Genomic DNA, 26,226 nt, shown 5'->3' with positions numbered 1-26,226 from the left:
AGTTTAATAGGTAAAGCAAAAGCCGCAGATGCAAGCAAAGCCAAACAAGGAATTCATTTACCACTCCCCATGGGCAGGCAGGTGTTCAGTCAACTTCAGGAAAGCAGGGCTCCACCACATGTAACGGTTACTTGGGAAGACAAATGCTATAACTCTGAACGTCCCCCCCTTCCTTCTTCCTCCAGCTTTATATGCTAAGCATGACGTCATATGGTATGGAATATCCCTGTGGTCAGCTGGGGTCAGCTGTCTTGGCTGTGTCCCCTCCTAACTTCCTACTCGTTGGTGGGGTGGTGTGAGAAGCAGAAAAGGCCTTGGCTCTGTGTAAGCACTGCTCAGAAATAACAAAAACATCTCTATATCATAAACACAGTTTTCAGCACAAATCCAAAACATAGCCCCATCATAGCTACTGTGAAGAAAATTAACTCTATCCCAGCCAAAATTTTCTATCTATAAATTACACTGTGATCTACAGTATATCAGTCTTGGGAACGTGCATAGAAATACTTATTCACCCAGACACGCACATAAATTACAATTTAAGTTTCATAGTTTCTAACTCGAAAAAGTATGTGTTCTACTGTAAATACAGTTATACAGGCAATACTTAGATGGCCCTTGTTGCAACAACTGACTTTAATCACTCCACTGTATTTGGCAAGACACAAGATGCCATTGAGCAATTTCAGCAGAACTGAAGTCCTAGGCCTAATGCATCTCACAGATACAAGTATTTCAACGAATCTTGAAGTTCAAATGCTCCATCACTGAGAAAGTAGTAAAAAAATCTGTTGAAGAACAATGATTTCTGAACTATTCAGTCATGCAGTGTTTTGCGTAAGTACAGACACTGTGTTTAGAAGTACCAATTCTTCCCAAAAGCAATCACTAGCATCACTTGCCATCACTCAGACAGTTTGGAAGTCCTGATATTTTGACTAATTTTTACATTAATAAGTTGAATCTAATTTTAAGAAATAATTCAATTTATCTTTGCTAATGCAGGAGACAACTCCCAGTATATTTTCTGCACTCTTAACTGTTAAAACTAGTAACCTTAAAAACCACATATATCAAATAGTCAACATGCAAATTAAGTGCCTGACACACTGTGTAGTGCTAAAAATGGTAATTACATTTTGATATAAACAGCATACCAAGCAGGCATTTGTCACATTTCATCTGCTTTAAATAACTTTAAACAGCACTAAAATAATCCTTTGTAATGCCCGTGTATTTTCAAATAAGTACACTCGCTTATTCAAAGATTTCTAATAATTTGTATAGACAAATATTTCTACTATTATACTTTACAGATATAACTTCTTAATGACTGTAAAGCAAAAGATTGCATCTATATTTCAATTGCCATATCAATATCATTAGTTGTTTTATCCTAAACATGGTAATTCACATCAATGTGAATCCTGAATTATCATGAATATGAATGACAATGTGATTTGTCATGACATCCCACTTGCTGTTTTATTAACCATGTGTTTATCAAGTAATGAGTAAAAATTAATTATCAGGAATACCTGAAGAACAGCTCAGAACATAAATTTTAAAACAGTTATGTCTGTTAATAAAGATTGATCCATAGGGGATTAGAATTATTCTTAAAATTCCAAGTATGTGAGAATTCAAGTCTTGCAATAGGACCAATTTCAAAAAGTTTTTTTTTTCTTGACACAAGAGCCATGGATCTCTAGCTGCTAAATGTACCTATGGCAGCACCAGAACATTGCATGCACTGGCTTAGGTCGGGAGATACTGACTCAGGCAACAAGGTAAAAACAACTTGAATTATATATGAAATAATGCTTAAGGTTACAAAAAGCCCCAGCTGTGCTTCATTACAGAAAAAAAAGGCAGCACTTGTTCAAAGTCCATAAAGAGGTGTGGCAAGTTCTTTCTGCGTATTTCAGCATATGGAATCCATAACAGATTTCAAATCTCTCAAGCACTTGACTGCTTGCTTTCAACCCAAGCCCAAACAGAACCAGAAAATTTGCATATAAAAATTGTATTTAACTTTTTAAAAAATCAAATCAATACTCTGTATCACCACACCTTCCCAGGCTACTCTACCACGGTGTCTATTCTGGCTAAGACGATATGAAGATGACTGCAGGTAGGAGTATCTGATGCTGCTCAGACAGGAAAAGAGCCATCAAAGCTGAAAGTGAACAAAGGAATGAACAGAACTCATTCAAGGTAGTAACTTTGCTATGGTAGTGAATTCATGACAACAGAAGTGATTTTGTCTGGGTAAGTAAGACTCAATTACAGCCAAGAAAGGTCTGACTGCTCACATATATCACAATGGTAATTGCTCATAAGCAGAATTTCTTCCCAGGTTAAGGAAATGCTTCTTGAAAACATCCTCTTTTGCACTCTGTATTGACCCTTGCTACTGGGGTCCCTATGTAGACATATTACTGAAAAACTGAGTGTCAAACAGCAAATACTTTGGACAAAAGATCCAGAGCTGAATGCGAAGTCATTATCGTCCTGATTTTATGGGAGATACTATCTGCAGTTCCAACCTCATCAACTGAGTCATCCACTGAGGTTATTTTTAAATCTAACTCCCTCTTTTTCAAATACAAAAATTCATCACGTCATTGATGCCAAGAATCAGCTACTGAGCAGGAAACTAAGTTAGCCAAACTTAAGCTAGTCATCTGCTTATAACAAAGTGCGAAGTAAGCTTCTAGAGATCTGGAACCTCTTGTTCCAAAGGTCCTCCAAGGATTCACGCTAGCAAGCACACCACAAAAATCTAAGGGCCATGAAGGGATAATGTCAAAGGGTGACAAAATGAGCCTCCACCTCTTACCTGACCACTATCAGGATGTGGAAAAGCACACCATGTGCCCACCACTCATTCAACCTAGTTAAGAGCTAACAGAGAGCTATGAAGTGGCTATCAGGTATGACTAACAGCAATTTATACTGACGGCAGAAAAGAAAAATCCTTTCAGAGAGAAATGATCTCACTGGGAAAGGACAAGCCCTGAGAAATGTATACATTGGGCTTGTGCTATGTATATACAAACCTGTCTAAGATTACTTTTATCAGTGCTGCTGAACAGCTACAATGGTCAGTCAGATGACTTCATTAGACTCAAACCTTTGTCCACAGACTTTAACATCAGATATGAGATTTTGTGGCTAAACAAAAGCTAGTAATTTCTTGAAGTGCAAAAACCAGAACAGTACCTTTGTCTTCTAACATTTAACTTTCAGTTGGTTACAAGACTATGAATAAAAGTGTATTTCTTATACACAATGCTAAAATCCACAATTTATTACGCTTGCACACATAACACAACTGTAGAAGTACAGGATTGAGTGAGAAATACTATGTGATATTAATTAAGATCCACATTATTTTATGCAACTCTTATTCTTCAGAAAGTACACTTAGTTTTTATTTTAGGAATAGTGCAGAAGTGCTAATACAGTATTGTTCATGGGAATATATGTAGAGTAAGCAACATTTTTTGTCCAGAAAATTCAAGACTCCACCATACAAAGAAAACACTTTTAAGGAATGCAATGATATTTCCAGTCAGGGTATTGAGAAGAGACAGTCAATAGTATTTTTCTTTGTGATATGATTGTTCCAACAACGCTACATTGGCTTCTTATTTGTGAGCTGCAGAAAAACTGAGTGTGTGGTGAAGACAAAGGGTAGATATAGATAGCCAAGTTAAATAATACACCTAAGTGACAGCATCCTCAAATATCTGACAGAAACTCTGCTATAAGTGATGTACTGCTGGCAGGAAGTCTGGCCAAATGCAGTAAACAGTGCATTACAAAAAAAGTGTTTTAAGTAACAATTTCAAGTTACCAGAAAACTCATCTTACTATCATATGCCTCATCTGAATGCAAAGTTGACATGAAAAAGATTCTATTTCATAGTACTGCAGAAATGCTGTCTTTGCCACTTAATATTCCTTATGAATTCGTAATTCTGAAAAGTAACATTTACTGAATAAAACTGGACAACTGTAAGTTGAATGTTGAAACACATCATGTAATGATGGCATGTGTATTTAACTGCATCACTCCTGCTCTTTGCAATCTCACTTCACTGATAAAATTTGATAATCAAAACAATTCTTCTGGCCCCATCTACAGTTTCTCTGTGCTTTTATGAATCTTCCCTTCACGTTATCCCACTTTAGATTCAAAACAAGGAGGAAGCTGTCTAGTTCAAAATCTATCCTACCACTCGGTTCTTAGACAGTTTCTTACTTATGAATCCTCCTCAAGACAGAAAATGATTGCATACCTCAGCTACTCCACCAGCTGTTCGATGGAACCTGTCCTTCAAACCAGCAGAGGAGAGGATAGGTTGCTAAACATTATTCAATGCAGACTCTTATTTTAGATACCAGTATTTTTCAAATGAAATTTCAAATCTCTGATATTATCAGAAAATAGCAAGATAGCATTGTTCAGTCCTACCAAGAGCTACCCCATACTGCAAATAAAGCCGTTATTTTCAAATGCTTTCAGGTTATTTTTCATTAGTGCTTTGACTTGCCTTTGTACCCCTCAGGAAATCAAATATTGTTAAGTTCACAGCTCATATCCACTGTGCCAAATAAAGCACGTGTAGTTTTGACATTACATTAGGATGAAATTCATTAATACTGTCCATAAGATTTTTTAAATTAATAACAATGACAAGTGCTAAGTAGTCTTAAGAATGCGGTTTCTACTAAAATAAAAAATCACAAAGGAGAGCTGGAGAGAAAGAAGTGGGGATTTCAAAGTAAAGGTTCAAAGGATTTCAAGGTCTAAAGAATTTCAAATTAGATGATAAAAGTCTATCTCTTTCTGAGAATCAGTTTCAGAAACATTACTCTAATAAACGAACAACATGATAGGGTCACTGACTAAAATTTAAAAAAACACTGTGTTTACTTTTACACTTCTAGAGGCCTCCCATTCAAAGAGTAAAGCTCAGTGCCTCCAAAAAATGAAGCCTCTCCAAATTTTCCCTTCTTTCCTTCACATAATTAGAAATGGGATAAAAAATAAAGTAGCTGCCTTAATCATATTACATATTGATTCCTAATGTTAAGGATAAATGGGATACTGACAAAAAAATGTATTTACCAAAAAAAAATCCAATAATCTGAAAATAATTTGAGAAATTGTGAATCCGTGGCATTATCATTTTTGTTTGAGAATCAGGAAAGATTTTTACTGACATCATTTACTTAAATGTATACCAGATACTTCAGCCTCAAGGTTCCTCTTTTGGTCATTTAAGTAAGCGCCTTAGAATTGACATATTTTTAATTTTTAATCTGTAATTGTTGCTTTGACAGGGAAGTCGAAGGGCTCTGACGATTTTCTAGACAAACGAGGCACGCTACACTCCCACCAGGGTCCGCTCACTTAAACTGCACCCTAGCCCACCACCGGCACGCATGCAGGCCCAAATCACACCGACCATTGCGTCATAACGACGCTGCGCAAAGGCGGCCGACAGAGGGCGCGTGGAGCGCGAGGGAGCACGCGCCGCCGCCCGCTCTGAGGGAACGGCGTAGCGTCTCCACCCGCGTCAGGGATAAATCGCGGACGCCGGTGCCTGCGGGGTGTAGCACGTTCCGCGCATGTTTAGCCCCAAATCTGTGCCATGTCAGCACCGGCTTCTCATGGCTGGTACCTCCTCTCGTTTGAGAATACCGGCATTACCGCACACGTAGGGCATTTGGGCTGCCTGTGGATTTTTATCCCCACGAAGCAGGCAAAATTTAGTGGTCCCATTACTTCACTGTAGAGCCTGTACAAAAATTAAATACACTCTTTAAGGCTCCTGCTGTCACGCAGATTCTGTGTTGCAGACTTGGTTCCCCACGCACGGTTACAGGAATGGAAACGATCATAGAATCATCGCAGAAGAGTTTGGGTTGGAACGGACCTCTAAAGGTCATCTCGTCCAACCCCCAAAACAGAAAACAGAAAGAGTAACTTTATGACCCCATGGTGAACGTATCAAGAACAATCACATTCTTGACCCTCTTTCTTAATAAGCTTCAGAACTGTATGATCTGCTAACTATTATAATTGACTAGCCTGAAAAACTTTTTACAAACTGCTATATTTTGCTCATGAAACAAATTTAATTAATGGCACTTAAAACTGCTAGTATTATTCCCCTATGTATTTCACAGGGACAATAATAGCGCAATTCCTTAAGAAATAAAAGAGAGAATCCAGCCACTACTTCATAATGTATATGCACACTCCTTTTAATTTCAAGCTCTGCTCCAGTCTTTCCATCCACTTTCTTCGAGCTTTGTTTAAATATTGCTGCCAATACTATCTTAAAGAAAGTCTAAACTCATGTCTAAAAATGCCATGAAAAAAAAAATGGTTGAACATTAGGCTTGAAATTTAAATTAAGAAAATATTGCTCCAATTTCAAAAGGAGGGGGAAAGTAAGGTTGGGTCAAATGTTAGAAGTTTACAAAAGTTTAAAATTGAAATTATTTTTAAGATGCACCTTTGGGAATTTTCAATGGATGATCAAAATCCGGTAATTCAATAAAGGGACACCCAACATTGGCAGTGACTCTGTTAAGATTTCAAAAAAGCTGATCTAGAAATTCATTATGAATACCACTCATGACAGATCTAGCCCTTGTTCTTGAATGAACTGTTCACAACTATTACTCTCGCCAAACACAACCAACATATATTCCAACTTGATTTTTTTGAGGGTAGACTTAGACCAGATATAAGGAAGAAATTTTTTACCATGACGGTGGTGAAACACCAGCACAGGCTGCCCCAGAAACATTCCAGGTCAGGTTGGACGAGGCTCCGAGCAACCTGGTCTAGTTGAAGATGTCCCTGCTCATTGCAGGGGGATGGGACTAGATGGCCTTTAAAGGTCCCTTCCAAACAATTCTATGGTTCTGTGGTTCTATGATTTTGTGCCTTTTATCATCCTGTTGCATGGCTGTCATTTAAGGTGCATCCTAGTCCTGTTAGACTAGACAACAACCACAGTAAGTAGCATAAGTGAAAACACTGAAGCTGTGAATTTCCCATAAAAATTCACAAACTTTCAAAAATCACAAACATCTCATGCTGATAGTTGTATAGATACAAAGGGTTGTAATAAATTACACAATTTTTTCCAGATATAGCAAAGCTGAGCCATTCCCAACGATCTGGGAATCGTTGTCATTTTACCAGATGTAATCTTAAGGATGCTTTCTTTGGTTAACTACTTCCGTACTTAAAGGGCCCACAACAAGCTATTGTATGTCAACACAGTACCCTATTAAATCAGTTAATATACTTTACTATACTTGTAAGTAGCAAATATCTGTATTTATGTATAAATATTTTAAAATATTTTCACATTTGTTTTCCATATACAAACACTTAGACCAATTCCAGCTACTCATGACTAAACAGAAGTAAATATAAAAGCTTTATTGACAATATATTCTTCTTTATGGTACATTATGCTAGCTAATTAAATCTGTATTTTTAATAAGTAATCATTCTCGTATTTGCACCATACAACTTCTTTGTTGAATTATTGCAAAGAAATCCTTGGGATAGAGGGAAAACACGTTATCTATCTGCATATTTTACCCTGGAACATTTTATCGCTTTTGTTGACATAAAGACATGTTTTTCACTAAGATCATATCTATGCAGAAAGATAACTGTAAGACGTAAGATCTCTCTATATAAATACACACATTTACGTCTATTTATAAAAACCTCTCTGAGAAAGGTTTAGGAAGAAGTCTGCCTCTGTTCTAAATGGTACCTTTTATAGTGTGGTGCTGCAGGATTACTATTGAATATCATAAATAAATGGCAGTATCAAGGAATTTTAAATACACATGGCAGAAAAAAGGCATAAATATTCTTTAGACAGACCTACTGATAAAGACACTCAAAAAAATTTAAGGCAGAATAAGACACTTAGTGGGAAAGCTAACAATCAATGTAAACTTCAGTGTTTCCTACCAAAGAAAAAAAATCAAGTGTCTGTATCAAACAAACAGAGTAAGACTGCATTCCAGTCATTTGGTTTTGGTATTTACCTCAAAGATGAAAGAAATCCCTTTGGAAAGTTAATTTGAAAGTAAATACGCCTAAAGTTAAACATACAACTTGTATTAATCTCAGAACTGAATCAAGGCCTCTATTAAAATAAATCCTGAGGCACACTGTGATGCCTACAACTGGTGGCTGGATTTTAATTGACTTGAAGACTGTCATAGTCCTATTATCATAAAACCTGCAACGCACTTCCAGCATGGAGGACCCATCTGTGCCCACCATCCATCTGTTCAGATGTGATTGGCAAAGTGGTAGGGAATTCGCAGTGGTTGCCTCTGCCTGAAAGGAATAAACCACAGGATCTTCCATCGAGTGCCAAAAACTTCTGAGAAGGTCTGCTGCCATGGCTTTCGGGGCCTCAATCTACAGAAGACAGCATTATTAGTGAAAGACAGCACGCCCATGGTGCACTTCAGTCAGACAGAACAATGCAGGTTGGCTGGGGACCCATTACTGGACTCTGATGAATTGTGTCCCAGCATCACAAACACAGCTTTTCTTTCATTACGGCACGCAGCTGAGACTTAACTTTGGAGAACAGAAACTATCTGTGTCGTCAATCAACTGAAGGCAACTTTTGAAGCAGAGGAGACTCTCAGAATCAATGAAGTGTATGTCAAGACACAGCAGAAAGTGTCTTTTGATCTATACTTTTGAAAGAAAATACAGTTCCACTGGTTTTGGAAGGAATGGGAATAATGTGAGGCTACTTTGTGTACAACTGGTATTAAAAGATTAGTGAGCTGCTGCTAGGCATAGGAAGTACAAGGCACAGTACCACACAAAATAATTCTAACAGTGCCTTCAATTCCTTTTCTCTCACACACAGTTAAAACAAAGCAGCTACTCCTTTTGCTTTTCAGCAAATAAATGTAGAAATTTTACAGCACTTACGTGTCTTCACAACAGTTTGACATTTTTTCTATACTTGTAGTGTCCTGTCGGAGAAAAGAAAACACAATGAAAAAAGTATTTATTTACATTCCTAACTGTTAAAATGTCATTCTGAAAGCAACTAAATGAAGCAGGGAATAAATTCTTAGCATACACTGCTCTGGCATTTGTCCAGTAGGTTACATATTACTCATATGCCATATTAGTTTTAGACAGCTGTGAGATTATAGGCACAAATTTACTCAGTCTGTTACATGATTTTTACAAACATGATGTGAAACTATACTGTGTGGTTTTACTGTGACAGCACATACCACAGAATGCCAACAAAAACTTATTATTACAGCTAAAATTAATTCAGACTACAATTAATTCATGGGACATTTAGAAGTGATGTACATAAGGTACACTCTTGCCATACTTTTCACAGGCACCCATTCCCGACTTGGTGTAGTCCACTGAGACAACCACAGGACAACTTAGTACAATGCAACCATTAACATACGTAATATTTTGAAAATCAGGAGCTACTAAGAAGTTTTAAAATAGTTATTTCATGAGTATTATAATGCAAACAGCACCACTAGGAATATACCATCAGTCTCCATAGTCTCTACAGGTAAAGACCAAATACAAAAATTATTCTCTTAAAATGTAACAAAAACTAAATAATGTGCGCAGCTAACTGTAAATTAAATTAATACTTCACTTTTCTGAACATGATTAATTTAATGAGTCACAGTTTTATTATTAACAAACTCATTTAAGCTTAGATCATCCACAAATAAAACTTTTAAAACTATGAATAGGACTTTTTTCTCACTTTTGCACTATGTATTTAGCAAAAAAAGGTTGCTTTGTAAATGAGCATCACTTCAATTTTAGTTCCAGCAGTATAAGTGTTTTCAGTGCGCATTGAACAGTTTGTTATGTCCCAAAATAACTCATGAGGTCCAAAATACAGTAATTGAAATATTTCTGATGGTTCCATCTCCTTTTCATGGCAGCTTGCTATCTCCCGTTACTGCTCATTGATTTAGGCACGCACATAATGCACCTGTCAGATTACGCTAGCGTTTGAATTAAACGGAGAGCTAGTCTCTATTGTCCCAGCCATACAGAGACACAAGGGCTGCGGTTTAATTGGGCTGTGGCTTCATTGTCATCTGGAAACACCGCCTCGCAATAAATCCGTTCTGCGTTCTCTGACAGTTCCGGCCACCAGCGCATCCAATTCGGTGCGGGCACTGCTGGGATTCTGCCACCACCTTTTGTAAAGCTTTGAAGGGGAAGGGCGAAATATGCGCGGGGAGTAACGTACAGGAAGCTGCTTCCCTGCTTCACCAGACATGGCTGTCCGCAACTCCCCTTGCCCAATTTTCCTTCTTCTAAATCCACTTCCCAGCTCTGATGAGTTTTGGAACAGGATCCCGTACCACATGCTAAACAGCGAAAATCTTAATTCTGCCCACGACCTACCCAGCTGAATTCCAGACGCGCTATGGCGAAGGAGAGAAGTCCCCTCTTCTCACGCCAAACCGCCAGGACACACAAGTCCTTCTCTGTTTGTGCAGAGAAGGCATGCCCACAGCAGACGACATAAACCATTCTGGCCCCATCATCAGGTGGATTTGGACAACGGCTCAGCAGGGAGAGAGGCCAGGGCTGGAGGCAGCAGACTAAGTAGTATGTTGTTTCGATTCTCATAGATGAACTGCTTCTCCTCTCCACCTGATGGGCCCGTCTAGTGCATTCCCCCCTCACCTGCCACCAGTGGCAGGAAGGCATCAGAAGACACAAGCCGTTCTCCTTGTTAGGGCAGCGCCTGACTGCATGGCCAAGGGACCTTCTGCCTCCTTGGGTTTTTGGCCCAGCTCTTGTCAGAACCAAGACCACCTCTTCTGACCACAGAAAATCACACACAGCCTTCTGAATAAAAAGGAATAAACAAACACAGATATTACTTCCCCAACATTTCAGTAAGGTTGTCGCAGCATTTTGCATGAGGTGCTGCATTTCCTTCTGTAACTGCAAAAGTATCTCAGCTCTAGGAATTATCTTCTGGTCTACTCAGACCTGCCCACCTGATAGTACAAAATAATATTGGTATGTTTGAAAGCAATGATTGCCAATGATTTTTTGTCCAACAGTAGCATGCTAGTCCAGACTATAATTGCTTTCTAGCTGTTGAAGATGTATGCTATCATTGCACAAAACGAGCCTTCAAACAGCTTTGGGTGCAGAAGCAGCATAACAAAATAATACCTTAAATATGTTTTTTTGCTATGTTTCTCCACATTGTTTATTTATTAATACACTTGTACTGCTCCCTGAAATAGAGTTCTGGAGGAAATCCCAAGTTGGGAACTGGGGGTTGTATTTCTTTTAGTTGTTATCATGGCATGTTATCAAGACCTGAAAGATGATCAGGGCTTGCTTCTCTCAAAAATATAACCCACCAAATTAATGCACTAAGTGAAAGCACCAAAACAGGAACCACAGAAAATGGCTCTAAGAAAAGACTGCCAAGCTTCCACACCTTTAAAACACACTAAGAATTTTAGTTGGGTAGGAAGTCAGATGAAATCAATCCTTCCTTCCTTCTTCCCTTCCTTCCTTCCTTCCCTTCCTTCCTTCCTTCTTCCACTAAAATGCCAGCATCTACTTTAGAATACTTTTGCTTTACACTAAAGGAATTGGGACTGAGCAGTGAATCCTTTGCTTCTGGGATACTTTTTCAGAGTTAAAAAACTTTATAGCCATATTTTAAAAGCTGTGAACTAGGGCTGGAGGGAACGGGAGGAAACATCTCCCTCTGAAGTTCAGCTGCTTAACAAGTGCTGGTGACTGAACTTAAGAAACCAAATTTCCCTCACAGCCTCCCTCCCCCAACACTGCTGCCGAACAGCTGGGCTCATTTGAAATGTACTTTCATTTCAGCATGAACCAATTTACCTTTTCACATGAAAGCGAAACTTCACAGCACCCCAGGAAACTCGGTAGCCTCTCTGGAGACAGGAGAGGAAGGAAAGGGAGATGGCCACAGTTGAGTTTTGGCCCATTATTTAAGGCTTTCTTCTCAGACAGGTGAATTTTTCTTCTTCTGGAGACAGGAAGACCAGAATAACCACTATTCTTCTGAATGACAAGGTGTTCTGTTCATTAACACATCTCACGAATGGCTTTCAACCAGAATATCATCTGTCTTAATTATGCATTCGATGTATACTAAGGTTTTGCTACAACATCAGTATTACTCTGTTCAGCCTAAGAGGCTTTGGCTGTCTGCATCTACTATCAGCTTGGATTACTATTAATACAAATAGAACACTGCTGAGATTTTTTTACTGACCCTCCCAGACTCACAGCTAATGCTGCTGTTACAGTCTTTTGGAGAACAGGCACGCATCCAAAAGCTGAAAATAACTTGGAATGAGCAAACACGGCATATCTATTGAGTCCTAGTAATCTCCATCTCCGAAAATCCCCCAAAATGTACAATTGCATACAAGACGAAATTGACTAACCCACAACTGATTAATTTCACATGATGGGCCATGTGGACCCCCAAAATCATCATCCGGATTGGAAATAACTATTGTTCCTGCACCTGGTTACTCAGAGATACATACCCACTGATAAGCATCTCAAGGCAACTAGGGAAAAAATCATGCCTTGATGAGAAAGGCAAAAGAAATTAGAGGAAATAAACGCAGCAGCCATTAACAACGTATCACTTTAAAACAAGAGGAAAAGTGCAAAGGGCTCAGATTCTGCTGAGGGGATGAGGAATGTTTTTTTGCTTTGAGGACTTGCTGCAAGGGCAGTTTGTCTACTCCCAGTGAAGTTAAGTTATGGCCACAGCTAAGACTGTTAGGAGACGAATGGAGAGATGTACATTAAGAGTGCCGACCGAATTCTGCAGCCCAACTTAAGATTCATTCGCAAATGAATGCACCTGCATCAGTCACTAAGAGGAATACAACTTTCACTTCTATATTTTTAATTAGCATAACCAACTGCCTGAACACACAGGTTTTTTTAAAAAGAGCACATGCACTGTTTAACAAACGGTGCTATAGGATGGGATTCATCACGAACAAATTTATCATGGAAGAAGCACATGTCAAGAGTATTTTCCTCTTACTGATTCATGCTTTCCAGAGGAGAAACTCTAACTTGTGACTCACGGGACTAACTCCAAAGCACGCAGCCACAATCTCGGGTTCAGTTTTTCCTCTTTGTTTGCTTAAAGTGACATGTAATCAATACCGCTCTATTTAATACTTGCAATAGAAGAACGTAAGCGTGATGCCACGCTTTCCCAATACAGTATTTTCAAATACTCAGTATTGAAAACACGATAAAGCAGAAAGAGAAAAAACAAACAAAACCTGCATGCCTTCCTGGATTTGCAGCCATTGCTGTTACCCAAAAGTGCAAGACGCCATATCCTCTATATGAACAACACATTTTTTCATTCCTTCTACCTAACATCCTTTCATCGTATGTATGTAAATGACAGGTGAGCAACTGAAGAATATAAAATACCTAACATGTCATAAAAAGACTACATCATATTTCAGAAATCTTCCTTTTTGGCTTTAATTACATTTTGGGTTTATGTTTGCCCGCTTTTTAGCGTTGTTTTCTTAATCTAGATTTCTCACATAAGGCAATATGGTTAATTTTATCACCTACAATTAGTTTTAGCCCAAAATTACTAGTTCAGTTTTAACCTCAAATTCCTAATTCTGAGAATTGTGTGCAAAATGAAAAATGAAGCTACACTATATTATATGTAGGGAATATTCCTGCACTTGTCTACACTCTGACAAATTTAGTTAAATCGATTTCCAGTGTATTTGTCAGATATTAGAAAATGATTCAATGAAAAGAAAACCTCTGATAACAAATTAGGAACACATCTACAAAGAAGATGACACAAATGCATCTCTTTTCATCAGTCAAAACCCATGGTGTGTTAGGTGCAGATAGCTGCATGACAGCAAGACACATGACAAAACTTATTATTTGTCTTGATACTTACCAGTACCTTCTTAAAGCAAAAATATTAAGAAAAAATGCTCAGAAAGGCTGTTGACCATCCTCACACAGAAGCCATTTTAATGGTCTGCTGTCTAAATTTGAAAAGCAACATTTAAACAAAATTTACTCAGCCCTCAGAACACTCAAACATCATTATTATAGTTACTTATTTTCAACTGGTTAAAGGTAATTCCTCTACTATTTAGAAAAAAACCTGAAGTTGTCAAACGACTTCTTCCTTGAGTGATGAGCAGGGGATATTTTGGCATGGTATTTTTGACTCTCTGCACAGCAGAAAAGCTCGTTGTCTAAATTTTCTAACTTAGTCTTTTCCTTAATAATACTGTAAATAATTAATTTCAATAAAAGTATTCCCACTTTACCTAAAACCATGTAGTGATCTAGATAAAACAGATGAGATCTTTTGCCACTTAGTGTTTCTTGCACTTGAATCTATTCTTACATTTTAAATAGCTCATGAAGGAGCTTTTTTAAAATAAACTAAATTTTTATTTTGATGGTAAATAGGTGTTTAAGACTGTCAGGATATATTAATTCAAAAATATAAAACCAATTGATAGTCTATCTGAGAAAAATAAGATAAAGATATAAAAGACTTTACACAGTTAACAAAATCCTATTCAAAGACCAAGACATCACTAATTCCTGACAATTTAATTCACAGGACTTTATGCTTCTAATAGAAGATTTACCTACAGATGGATTAAAGGTAGAGACAGGAAAAGGGGAAGGGGTAAGAATAATGGGGAAGATACAGACAGACAACATTAACATGACCTTATTTTCTATTACATCTCTAATTTCAAATTACTATTTGGGTTTATAATTGATACACCTTTTGCTCTCCCTCTACAATTTCTTTGTATCTTAAGACTTCATTATAGCCAGATAAAGAATATGTTTGCCTGGGAATCCTAATTTCCCCTTCTAGTCCTAATTTCTTCTGTGTTAAACTTAATTATGAGGATTAATAGTTCTTTGATTACATTTCTGCCATGTTTGAAAAAACAGCAAAAGACCTTAGTATTTCACTAATCAAAACAGTATTTAATAGATTATCTGATTATAGATATGATTACAAATATTTTTAAGATACTTATTTTTAAAATGGCAATGGATCAAAGAATTAAAAAGCCTTTAGTTTTACTAATAGAATAACTGCAGTTACATTTTCATTATTTTGCATTTCAACCTTTGTAAAATTTTGTCTTACTGATTACACAAATAATTTTAAATTTTTACTGGCATTTTTAATGTTTGATTATCATTTTTCCATTATACTATTAAATTAAATTATAATCTTAAAGAAAATTAACTCCTTCAAAATATTCCTTTGGGATAAATATATCAGAAAATTAATTTGTACAATTTCCATCTTTTTTCCAATTTCCTTAAAAGGAAGCTTTGTCCTTTTGAGAAGAAAAGAAGCCCTGAGCAAAATGAATAAAGTTGCTTACTACATGCTTACCGTAAGTATCAGTCACACTAAGCAAAATAGTTAAAATATATGAATTAGTTAAGTTCAAGATGTTCACGTGGAGATGGATCTGTTTGTAAGAACAACAAAAAAAGGCTAGTGAAATATGTTTGCTACTTGAAGGTGAAAAAGGAGGAACTGCAAAAACAATAAAACATAGCACCTAGCAAATAAGAACATTTAAAAATGCTTCTAAGGAGAAAAATTTATGTGGTAGGCATCATATTGTGCACCAGACAGACTGTTGAACACCAGCTGTTAACTGTTTTCCCTTCCATCCTCCTCAAAGCAAATAAAGGGAAATTTCTCTCTACGATATCCACACAGTACGGATGCACCAGGATATTGGCATATCACTGTACACCATTCAAACAGTTAATTATCAGGAAACCCTGGTAGCATTAATTAAATTAATAAAGTCACTGTCTACTTAGTTTATGACAAAACATCCACTACCTTACACAGAGACCACATGGTATCTATTAAATTCAAAAAAGCCCTTCTATTACACAGTTCTGCCCCAGAGAAATAAGTTAATTACTAAATAATTTTAATGCAAACTTTTTGTCTCAACACTAACAAACAATACTCACATAAAAACATATTTCATGGACTATAGTGGAAAAATGAAGAAATTTTCTTTAATTCTATATAAATACATTGTTTGAACATATGGAAAAATGAAACCCCAAACTGTTTAGTGTTTGAAATAAAAAACAATCAAAGGTAATCCTTTAAATTAGGGTTCAGATTAGTCTCTGCAAAGGATGCTGTTTAACTGAAACATCTGGTAGTGTTACGCTGAGAGACAGGCCTTTTTTAACTTTGGAAATGAGATTAGTAGATCAGTTATTTGTAAGTGTCCAAGTAATTTCTAATTATTTTATCTGGGTCACAGATAATCTGCTTTTACAGGGCTCCCACAATGACATCAGAGGATCACTGCTGAACTGATTATCCTGTTACCTTACACCATCCATGGGAAGACCGGATTTTCCTTTTGCACGGAAGAAGAGAAAGAAGTGGCTATCGCTTCTGACAGGTGGGAACCAACAAAATAAAGAACACCATAGACCTTCACAGGAAGAAAACCTCACATGTGCAAAAGGTGAGCCTTAGAAAAGGTCAGCAAATTGAATACTTCTTAGTAGCGTCTGGTGCAATTTAAAACCTCACTAGACATGAACAAATATCAAAATAATCAGATAAGCCATTGTTTAAAAAAGCATTAAAACTGCTGTATTATTTATTACTTGTCCAACAGTACTGCCTTGTAGATCAACCATAACCTACTCTTTTTCACAATCCAACTCTTTTTTAAGATCATTTAACTGCTTAAGTGAAATGAAAGACATACAGAAGTACTTTCTTAAGGCAAAAATGGAACATGAGTGAGAGAAATGCAAATGCCAGGGCAAGTCTTGTACTAATAAACACACAAGTATCCTGACTGTTCCACATTTTTAAAAGAGCCTGAATTGCAGCTCTTTACCTCCTACAATCATAAGTCAGAAGCAATCTGTGGTTGATAAAAGACTTTTTTTTTTTTAGGGGAATTTATGCCTTTTCCCATGAATAAATGAATAAATAGGCTAGTTATGCGTTTTTCTTAGGAAAATAAGCATCTGTTACATATAAAAATATCAAATGAGAGAGGATCTTAAAAAACACATGTCAAGAAAATATCTCTTGAGAAAGCAAGCAAGTTTCTGGATACCATTTGATTTAGCTTCCAATTAAAGATTATTATTTGAGATGAGGATAACTACAGAAGAAAGTAATTGGAAATAAAATTGAGTAACACAGATACATGGTCCACAAGATTTTCTTCTAGGTTAAGTGCAAAATATTATTCTCTAGATACTCTGCATTTGCCATTGCAACACAATGCCTTTAATCGATACAGGCAGCAGTTGCACAAGACAATGTGTTTTGGATGTGTTTTGTGGAAAATTTAAAAACTTTCTGAAATCGAACTACCTAAAGCAAAATGATAATTTATCTATAAATAGTATTTTTACTATTTATGACAAGCCACCAAATAAAAAAACACCTCTCTACCTTCATGGAGTTTGAAAGTGTCTCTACTCAAGCTATCTTCTAATCCTGTAGTGGTTCAGGCAAAAGAGGATTAATTGCTTGCAGGAGTAGAAGCAACTAGAAGTAGTCTGAAGTAAAGGGTGCCAATAATTAAAAAAAAAAAAAAAAAAAATTTTTTTGGGGGAGGACAACTATTTTTTATATTGAACAAATGAAAAAAAAATTTTTTTTTTTTTTTTTTTTTTTTTTACTTACGGCTTTATGCTAAGCTTGTTTTTACTTCTCAAGCAAAGTCATTAAAAAACCATCATGATGCCTGGGAATGCAAGAATACAGACTCATTTCCAGTTAAAGAATATAAAATTCGAATTTGCACTACAAGCAATGACAGGGAATAGAGGACTGGAAAAGCAAGCATCAAGCATGGAAGATAAGCAGGCCTTCAATATAAATGCATAGTCATTTTGGAAATCACATCAGACAGCACTTTCTTCATGGGTGAAACTGATTTCTTCCACCCAGTTCTCTAGAAATATGAAAATTATAAGTAAGAAGACTAATTGTTATGCTGAGATTTTAAGAAAAGTATCTTCTTAGGACCCTAGAGTTCCTAAATTAGGATTGTAAATTTCTCCTTATTTCAGAGACTTCCAAGAGAACTTAGATTTCCGAAGTATCCAAATAAAAGTTCCCCAAGAGCAATCTCAGATACATGCTGGAAGATGTGTTAAAATTCAGGATGATGACAGTAAAGGCAAACAGAGCTTGGGGAAAGCAGTTGGAGAAGTAAGATGAAGAGAGACATGTGCCCCTTCTGCTAGAAGCGTGTTTCACATATGCTAGTTTCCAGGGAGAAAGCACTAATCCCATATACAGAGGCCACCTCAGCTGCTCCCCTCTTCGTCAAAACAATTCATGTCAAAAGTTCCTCTAAGGACAGTTTTTACCAAACAGCTGTTTTCCTCTCATTGTAGGAAGTCACCTCCCTTGCTCTTTGGCTTCCTGGACCTCCAGATGAGATATGAATAGCCTTGTGCTAATGATACCCTAGCAGTGATACCACAGTAAGAGAGGTGCTAAACCTACTTAAGAGAAATTACTGCACGTTAGGGAACTTTGTCTATTAATCACCTTCTCAAGCAATACAGCCTTAAGAACGTTCTCTGTGTAAGAGCCAAATGTGAGTTACACAGGTTAGAAAGTTTTCATTTTTAACAGAAAGCATGTTTTTTTCAGGCATCTTACTATCTGTGGAACACACATGAAACAGGATAAGCAGAGATTACATGCGTTTTTTTTCTTCAAGAACTTTTATGTAATGGATGTACTGTTACAACCAATGAGAGTTAGCAGTGATAGGCACAGAATTTCAGTCAACTGCACATCACCACTGAACTTTGGAAAGTGCCAGCACACACAGCAGAATATTTCACCTGCACTTCATAATGAGACACTCTGCTTTCCTGTTTCAGCTACTGCCCTGTTCCAGAAAAACATTCCAGAGTGAATCAGAGACATCCTTTCCATTACATGTTCAGCTGGACAACATTTTTGACTTCCAAGTAATTTATTGAAGAGGGGAAAATGGCAGTATTTCCCTTTAAAATCCTATGTAAAACTCCTGCTCATTCTTACGGCTTGTCAAGATATCACTTAGCTCAATTCTAGTAAGGAGCAAGTCTGCTTATAAATATGCTGTATACAAAGGCCACTTAATGCACATTAATTCCACACATCCAACTTTATCTATCTTGCTGCAGTGGCAAAAGGATAAACTTCTGTAAATATGAAGACGCAGCATGAGTCTTCATATTTATGAGGGCACATATCACACCTCACGCTGCATGCTACATTCCAATCATTCATATTTGAGCAGAATCATCAGATTGTGGAAATCAGCCATACATAATGAAGCACGAAGTTACCATTTCAGGTCCTGGTTCCTTATTACTGATGATGCTAAAGGAGGACAAACAACTCTGCAGCTTCATTATCCCCAATTGCTTCTGTGAGACTGGCAGTAAGCAGAGCACATTCTGTGTACCTAGAAGATACTGAAAAATGGGGAACTGGGGATTTTTTTAATCTGCACATCCAATATTCCTGGAAAAACTTAGCCTTACCTTTACACTACTTAGATGAAACAGAAACTATTGTCTTGGTTTCTGGAATATAATATGACATTATATAATGACAGTCAAGCAAGTTTACCTTAAGGAGAATCAGGAAGCTTATCTACAAAAGGGTCAAAGTTTGATAACAATCTTGAGTTTATTTTTCGTTCCACAAATACAATTTTGGCAGTATTTGAAATATAGGCAAATAGTAATGTTAAACCCCAACAAACCTGAACTTGCTGGACTCATTTAGCAACAGTAAGTATCAGTCAAAATTTAGATCATGGAGCTGCAATGCTGATTGTCTCCATTACTTAGTAACTTTTATCCAGGAGGTGCAGAACTAATCTTGGCTTGATGTTAAACTGCGAACACAGGCATGCAGCATGAACTAGGAAAATGTTTATTATCTGTTTTCTTGTACAAGCCCACGTAAGAGCTGCTCTGCTTCACCTTTTGAAAAAGATCCATGCTCTTGCCTACCTCTCTAGCACACATCTCTGGGCAGCTTCAGCAACCACTGAAATTAATGCTCTCAAGAATAGCTATGGAGCAATCACTATAACATGAATGTTTTAACTGTGCATATCTACGTCTTCAAGCATTTGTTTTTAAATTAACCTCAAGTCTGTGCTTTTTTTTTATACTTCAATGATCGTGTTCTGCTGTTAAATAGATTTTTATCTGTACCTTGTACTCAGTTAAACTTAATTTCATCATTAATTCATTATTTTAAATAAAGCTCATTTCAGATACAATTTGCTTTGCTTATAGAGGAAGGTTAGATGCTGAACAGTTAACTCCAGCACAGTACACAGTAGGAGCATGACTCTCTGTTGGTGATCACAGTTCATTGCTTCTACAGGGCTTGAATGTCTTCCATGGGGTGTGCTCAGTGCTCTGAGTGGATATACCCAGTTTGTTTCCCTATTCTTTGCAAACCAGGCATGTCTTTCGGGAGCCTGCAGAGTAACTACTCACTCACCTGCTGCCCTCTCCTCTGCCTTTTCCACTGGCTAGCCAAAGTTGTTGTTAAGTGATTACGGAGGACGCAAACTCCACACTACAATGCTGACAATCAAAAACCATTTGTACAGAAAGATCTTCTGACAAAACTTGCAGATGAAGCACAACCTCGCCCAACAGATTTGGCTTTGTTCTTTTGAAGTCTGGCTAGTTGTTCTCAAGCAGATTTCCTCAAAATGACTTCATTGTTTATTCTTGCCAATTCTGCACTCGTGAAGAAAGGCATGAAAAGGAAGATTATTGTGCTGCTAGTATGGAAATGCTTTGTGCGGAGGATGGACTAGATGACCTATGTTCTTCAAAGAGTCAATGCAACAGCATCCACATGGTATGAATGAATTAAGAGTTCGGAGATTCCATTTATGGGCTTCTACTTCCTCAGCAATCCCAAGCCAACAACCCCAAACCTAAAACCTTGTCCATATGAGGCAAGAACAATAGCCCCTCTGCTACAGGTAGGGTGCAGTAACAGGCCCTAATGCAGAAGATCTGTACTTCCCAGCATCTGCCTCTCATAGACCAGCCATACCCACAATTACAGTGGTGTGTTTGTTTCACCAGGTTTGGCAAAGAGGGCAAAAGAGAGTATCCAGGCATACTGCAGCTCAGCAATCCACAGAATTATGATTTCAACACATGAAAGAGGTCAGACTTGAAAATGCTACTAGCCCATACCTGTTCCAGGGTAGTGGCCAGCTCAGCAAGTGCAATGGGATATACTTCACAGTATCATTATAAATTGACATCAAATAAAGCAGTTTTACAGCACTTTGTAAGAGTTTGCAGTGGTGGTAGCAGCCTGTTAAGACTCAGAATGGTGAAAGAACATAGAGGGAATTCATGCCTGTTGCAGAGGCAGCATAGGTGGTATCAGAAATGGTAACAGAAATGTCCCAAGTTTCAAGTGTACCTGACAGAATCAGATTCAGTCTGAGAGTTTTTATTTCATGTCTACTAACAGTATCTGAAAGGCTGCTGATGGCCACTACCAAAATTTAGTCCAGCTTCTGGCAGCACACAGAACAGAATGGTAGACTTAGGTTTTGTTCCTTGTTTTCTTCTGTATCATTTCTATGTTTTAGTGTAGTACTGATCACATGGCTTTTTGTTCCTTCTCATATATCCATTTAACAGAGACTAGAGAGACATTCATATCTCAGCACCTGAACTCTAAGGCTCCCCGAATTTCTGTCTCTCCCGCTACTGGGAGTGAGGGTGAGCAGAATTCAGATGTCTGCATCACTTTAGCTAGATACTCATCAAGGCACAGCATCGGATCAGAAAAAAATCCCACCTCTAGAGCACGCAGACACAAAGGTTGTGTGCCAGCATTTAGCAGGTGAGAACCTATCAGCTAGCAATCAGGCACACAGTAAAGGGGTGCAAAGGCAAGACCCTCGTAGGCCTCGGGGTTGACAGAAAGTACAAAAAGCAGACTGGCAGAGCAGCTGGAGGATGGCGAAAATAATACACAGCACAGCTACAGTCACACAAACAGCAGAATGCAGTAAAGTTAGTAAAGAAATAAAGTTAATACAATAAAAACAATAAGCAATATTATTGTTTTATCTAAGAGAAGGAAAAGCTACACAGTAATATGTGTCCTTTATTCCATACAAAGGAATTACATAATACAGTTAGGAGGTTTTCCACTATGCACCAACAAACATTAATACTGTGTAAACCCTCATAATCCCAAAATGAAATCTCAGGCAGATCTCAATCAGTTGTAGTAATAAAGAAGCTGTCATCGTGTAAGTTATTGTCTTTTAAAAAAAGTTTTGCAGGCCAGATCATAGACCCTTTCAGACATGTACAGATCCAACTAATCTCTGTTCAACACGGCAGTACTTCAAGCACTTCTATGTATTCTCAAGATAACTGTAAAGAATTTACTGCAGTGATTAACTTCTAATGTACAGAACAGGACGCTACAGCAACAAAAGCTTGTTCCTTGTAGATAATTTATTACATTACCAAATTCATTTAGCTGGAAAATTTTTCCATGCAGAGGATTTTTTTTCTGTACCTTTAAATACAGAGTATGCATTTGGCCTGTAAATTGTACATTATTCCACTCCACAGTTTAGCAACTGAAGAGATATGAAAGTAAGCAGATTTATTAAAATACTTTAAAAAAGTCTGTGTTCTCAGAATGTACGATTTATCAGTGGGCCTTACTGACACAATATATAATTGAGACCAGGGCACAGAAGAGTTTAAAATAAAAACAAAAACCAAAACTCACAAATACATACCTTGTACACTGCACAATTCCAGAGCAATGCATGGTTTTATTTTACCGATACAAATGAGGAAATTGCCTTGATAGGCGAATTATTAGACACGTGTTTGTTAGAAGGCTTCTTAAGGCTTCCTTGGAGACAAGAGTCTTGACAGAGCACATACCAGATAACTGCCTCATAGCGCAAGTGTTCCTCTATTCTTCCCTTAAATGCAATCTGCTTTTCTGCTTTTATTAATTTTATTGAAAATAAAACTAATATATACTTCTAAAATGAGATACTTACAGTGAAAATACCCATTAGCTGAGTGTAAAAGAGTCCACTTATTCCACCTAATATTATTAGACCCATGAAGGCAGATACTCTTAGGAGAGCAAGTTCATGTCTAAATACAAAAACATCCTAGAACAAGACAGAAAGAAGAGAAAGACTTTAGCACTTACAAATTAATTTAAGTCTTTGAATCAAGTGGAAATACTAGATAAGAACTGTTCCCAAAGACTTATAGCTCAAGGCAAATATTGGATTTTTTAGCTACATTGCACATCATTTATGTGCTAAAATTGTAAACCAATAATCTTTTATTTATACATGTAAACAGCTGGGCTTTTTTGCCAGACTGTTAAAAACCTCATTCAAGTATGAAAGTTTTGTGAATGGTTCAAGCTCAAATGGGTTATTCCCGAATCTTCCATCTCAAACGGTGTCAGATTGCCACACACAAGCGCAAGAACATAAGAAAACCATTCTGTTAAACAGCCTGATACATAAGGCTCCTGTATCTCAGCTCCCAGTCACAGAAAATTTCATTTCAACATCGCTTCTTTTGTAATAAGAATAACAACATTACCAGTTTGACTCTTGAAGATGGTACCTACAAAATCCAAGTATCTGTATCAGACTGGTCCCACTGTAATGCTCTCTATTATCCAACATAAACTTATCTTCATCTTTTATGTTTTGGCCTTAAGTGGATTATCATAACTTCGGATATGGGTGCACAACCAAGTTGCCTCAGGTTACAGGAGGATATGAATTTACTACATCAGCTGCTCTGGAAAGCCTGCTCTTATCAGCAGAAAATATGAAAAGTGTAAGAGAGTTTTATAGATCTTTTTCAAAGGATAAAACACCTTATTTTTATCACAGGAAAACATTTGTACATGGTAGTTACTGTAGATGTACTGCAAGTTCACACCCCATCTCACTCTTTGATAATGAGTTAACACACCCATTCTCTTATTTATAAGTTACGATTACGTTCTCAAGGCTGTCTTTTGAATGTACACATGTGTTTTTCCAGTTAGAAAAACTAGATCACAGCAGGCAACTATTAAAATCTTTCAAGTAAACTTTAAATTACAACCAGAACATAAAAGTGAGCTGAATGGCAAAAAAAACCCCCAAAACCCACAACAAAATACCACTGCTTTTGAACTCTCCTTCTTTATGTTCAATCAAGGACTTAAGGTTGAGGAATTCTTAGATTCAGGAATACTGGGTTTTAATTAAACAGAGAATAGTTAAAGCAAATTATATTCAGTAAAAAAATCTGATTTTATTTTTAAATTATTACCATGAAGGTTCAAAATATAAACCCATGAAAAAAGTTTATACTGGTTACTAAAGCTGTGAAGAAAGACAGTATTTAATAAACAAGTAGAAATCACTACTTAACCATGTAAAACAAAATGCAAACCCCATCAGTCTTTTCTGAACTGGTATGCCAGCTCCTGTTAGTATTGGCCTTTCTCGCTGCTGTAGAAAATATGTGCTTAATTTCATTTTTTTTCTTAACTCTTCTTACTCAGTTAATGAGTTAATTTAAAGTTAGATCTACTCAAAATAAAAGCATTCATACTAATCTTTATTCTCCTTTCCACCAGTCAACCAATATTTAAAAAAAAAAAAACAAGGTAAGACACAAGTTCTACTAGCTCTAAAATACTTTCTTTTCCTATCTTCACAGGTATGTTGATTTATTATATCAGAAATGTTTTAACATAACCAAACTCAACACAAAACAGTGACATGTAAGAGAAGAGTGCCAACACCGAAGTCATGTTCTGGATCTAGCATCACACTCCCCCGTTAGAAAAACGTTTGTAACACAGCTCTTTTCAACCCCCAACACTCTAATTAGAAGAGTTCCTTCTCTTAAGCAGCATCTTTAGCAGGAAAAAGAGACATCACCCAACACATGACAACAGAAAATCTTATCGCAAAGAAGGCAGGCTGCATTTTTCATTTGTCCCTTCTAATCCATGTTAAAACTAAAGCTACAGAAAAGGAAACACTTTTCATACTGAAGTGACCTGTTTGTCCTTCTTTCCATCCTCCCTAAGAGATGAAAGCATTTACCACAAAAGACTGGGGGTTGCTGAATGACTAGTGAGAAGAGGTGACATCACCAATGTTTTTTCCAGCCATTACAGAACTCTAGGGGAATCAAAGTCTCTGAGGCAATGATGGCCTGAAAATCAATATTGGGCAATCTGTACAGACAAAACAGCATTTTTCTACAGAAAACCAAAGTATATGCAGGAATAGGGTCTTTTGGTAATCAGACCTGAATAACAGAGCTACTTTCACAATTCTGCATGTGACTCCATGAAAATAGAGATTATTTTTTAAAATCTATTTAAATCACAGTAGTAATAATAATAATAAGGATGCTGCTGATTTACATAAAGCTCAACCCAATTTATTTTTATTATTCCTTCTCTAAACTTACAAACCATTTTTCCCAGCTAAGAAAACCAATCAAAACTGTAATAAATCAACTCCCAAGACTAGTCAATAATTAAACAACCTCTTTTTCAATGTATTTTGAACAGATTCTCCTGTTCAAACACCATTTAGGACTCACCAATCTCAGTGCAGTGTTAAGTACCGAGACAGCTTGTCCCTGTAACTTCCAGAATCATGCTGTCTGTGCTAAGAGAAAGAACTAAACAAAGCTGCAAAGCATGAGCACACATCAATTAACATCACCAATGCATGAACCCTAGGTCGTGTCACAACAGGGTTTTGTCCTATAGCAGCTTTTTTCCACATTGGGCCAGGCTGACATCGGTGGCCTTTGCACAGATGTTTAATGTACAGTTTTAACAATGTGAGACCTGCCCTTCAGGTAGCACTTCTCTCCTTTTTATCAACATCACAGCCTAACTGCTCTGTCAAAACTTCAGTTCACATGGGTTGCTGCCATTGTCTTCTGTCTGTCTACTT

General features: G+C 37.1%; 1 protein-coding gene across 1 annotated transcript in view; it reads right to left on the bottom strand.

Moving 5' to 3' along the window:
* Nucleotides 1–8,355: 8,355 nt before the first annotated feature.
* ZDHHC21 (zinc finger, DHHC-type containing 21) overlaps nucleotides 8,356–26,226 on the bottom strand; it is a 29,740-nt gene continuing 11,869 nt past the window's right edge. The window contains exons 5-7 of the mRNA XM_010291196.1: nucleotides 23,281–23,397; nucleotides 9,020–9,063; nucleotides 8,356–8,488 (exon numbers count right to left, since the gene is read on the bottom strand). Of these exons, the coding sequence (XP_010289498.1) occupies nucleotides 8,356–8,488; nucleotides 9,020–9,063; nucleotides 23,281–23,397 (294 nt within the window). The remainder of the gene's footprint in view (nucleotides 8,489–9,019; nucleotides 9,064–23,280; nucleotides 23,398–26,226) is intronic.

This window comes from Phaethon lepturus, unplaced genomic scaffold, assembly GCF_000687285.1.
Source record: "Phaethon lepturus isolate BGI_N335 unplaced genomic scaffold, ASM68728v1 scaffold4937, whole genome shotgun sequence".
Classification (NCBI taxonomy): Eukaryota; Metazoa; Chordata; class Aves; order Phaethontiformes; family Phaethontidae; genus Phaethon; species Phaethon lepturus.
This window is presented reverse-complemented; position numbering and strand designations above follow the sequence as displayed.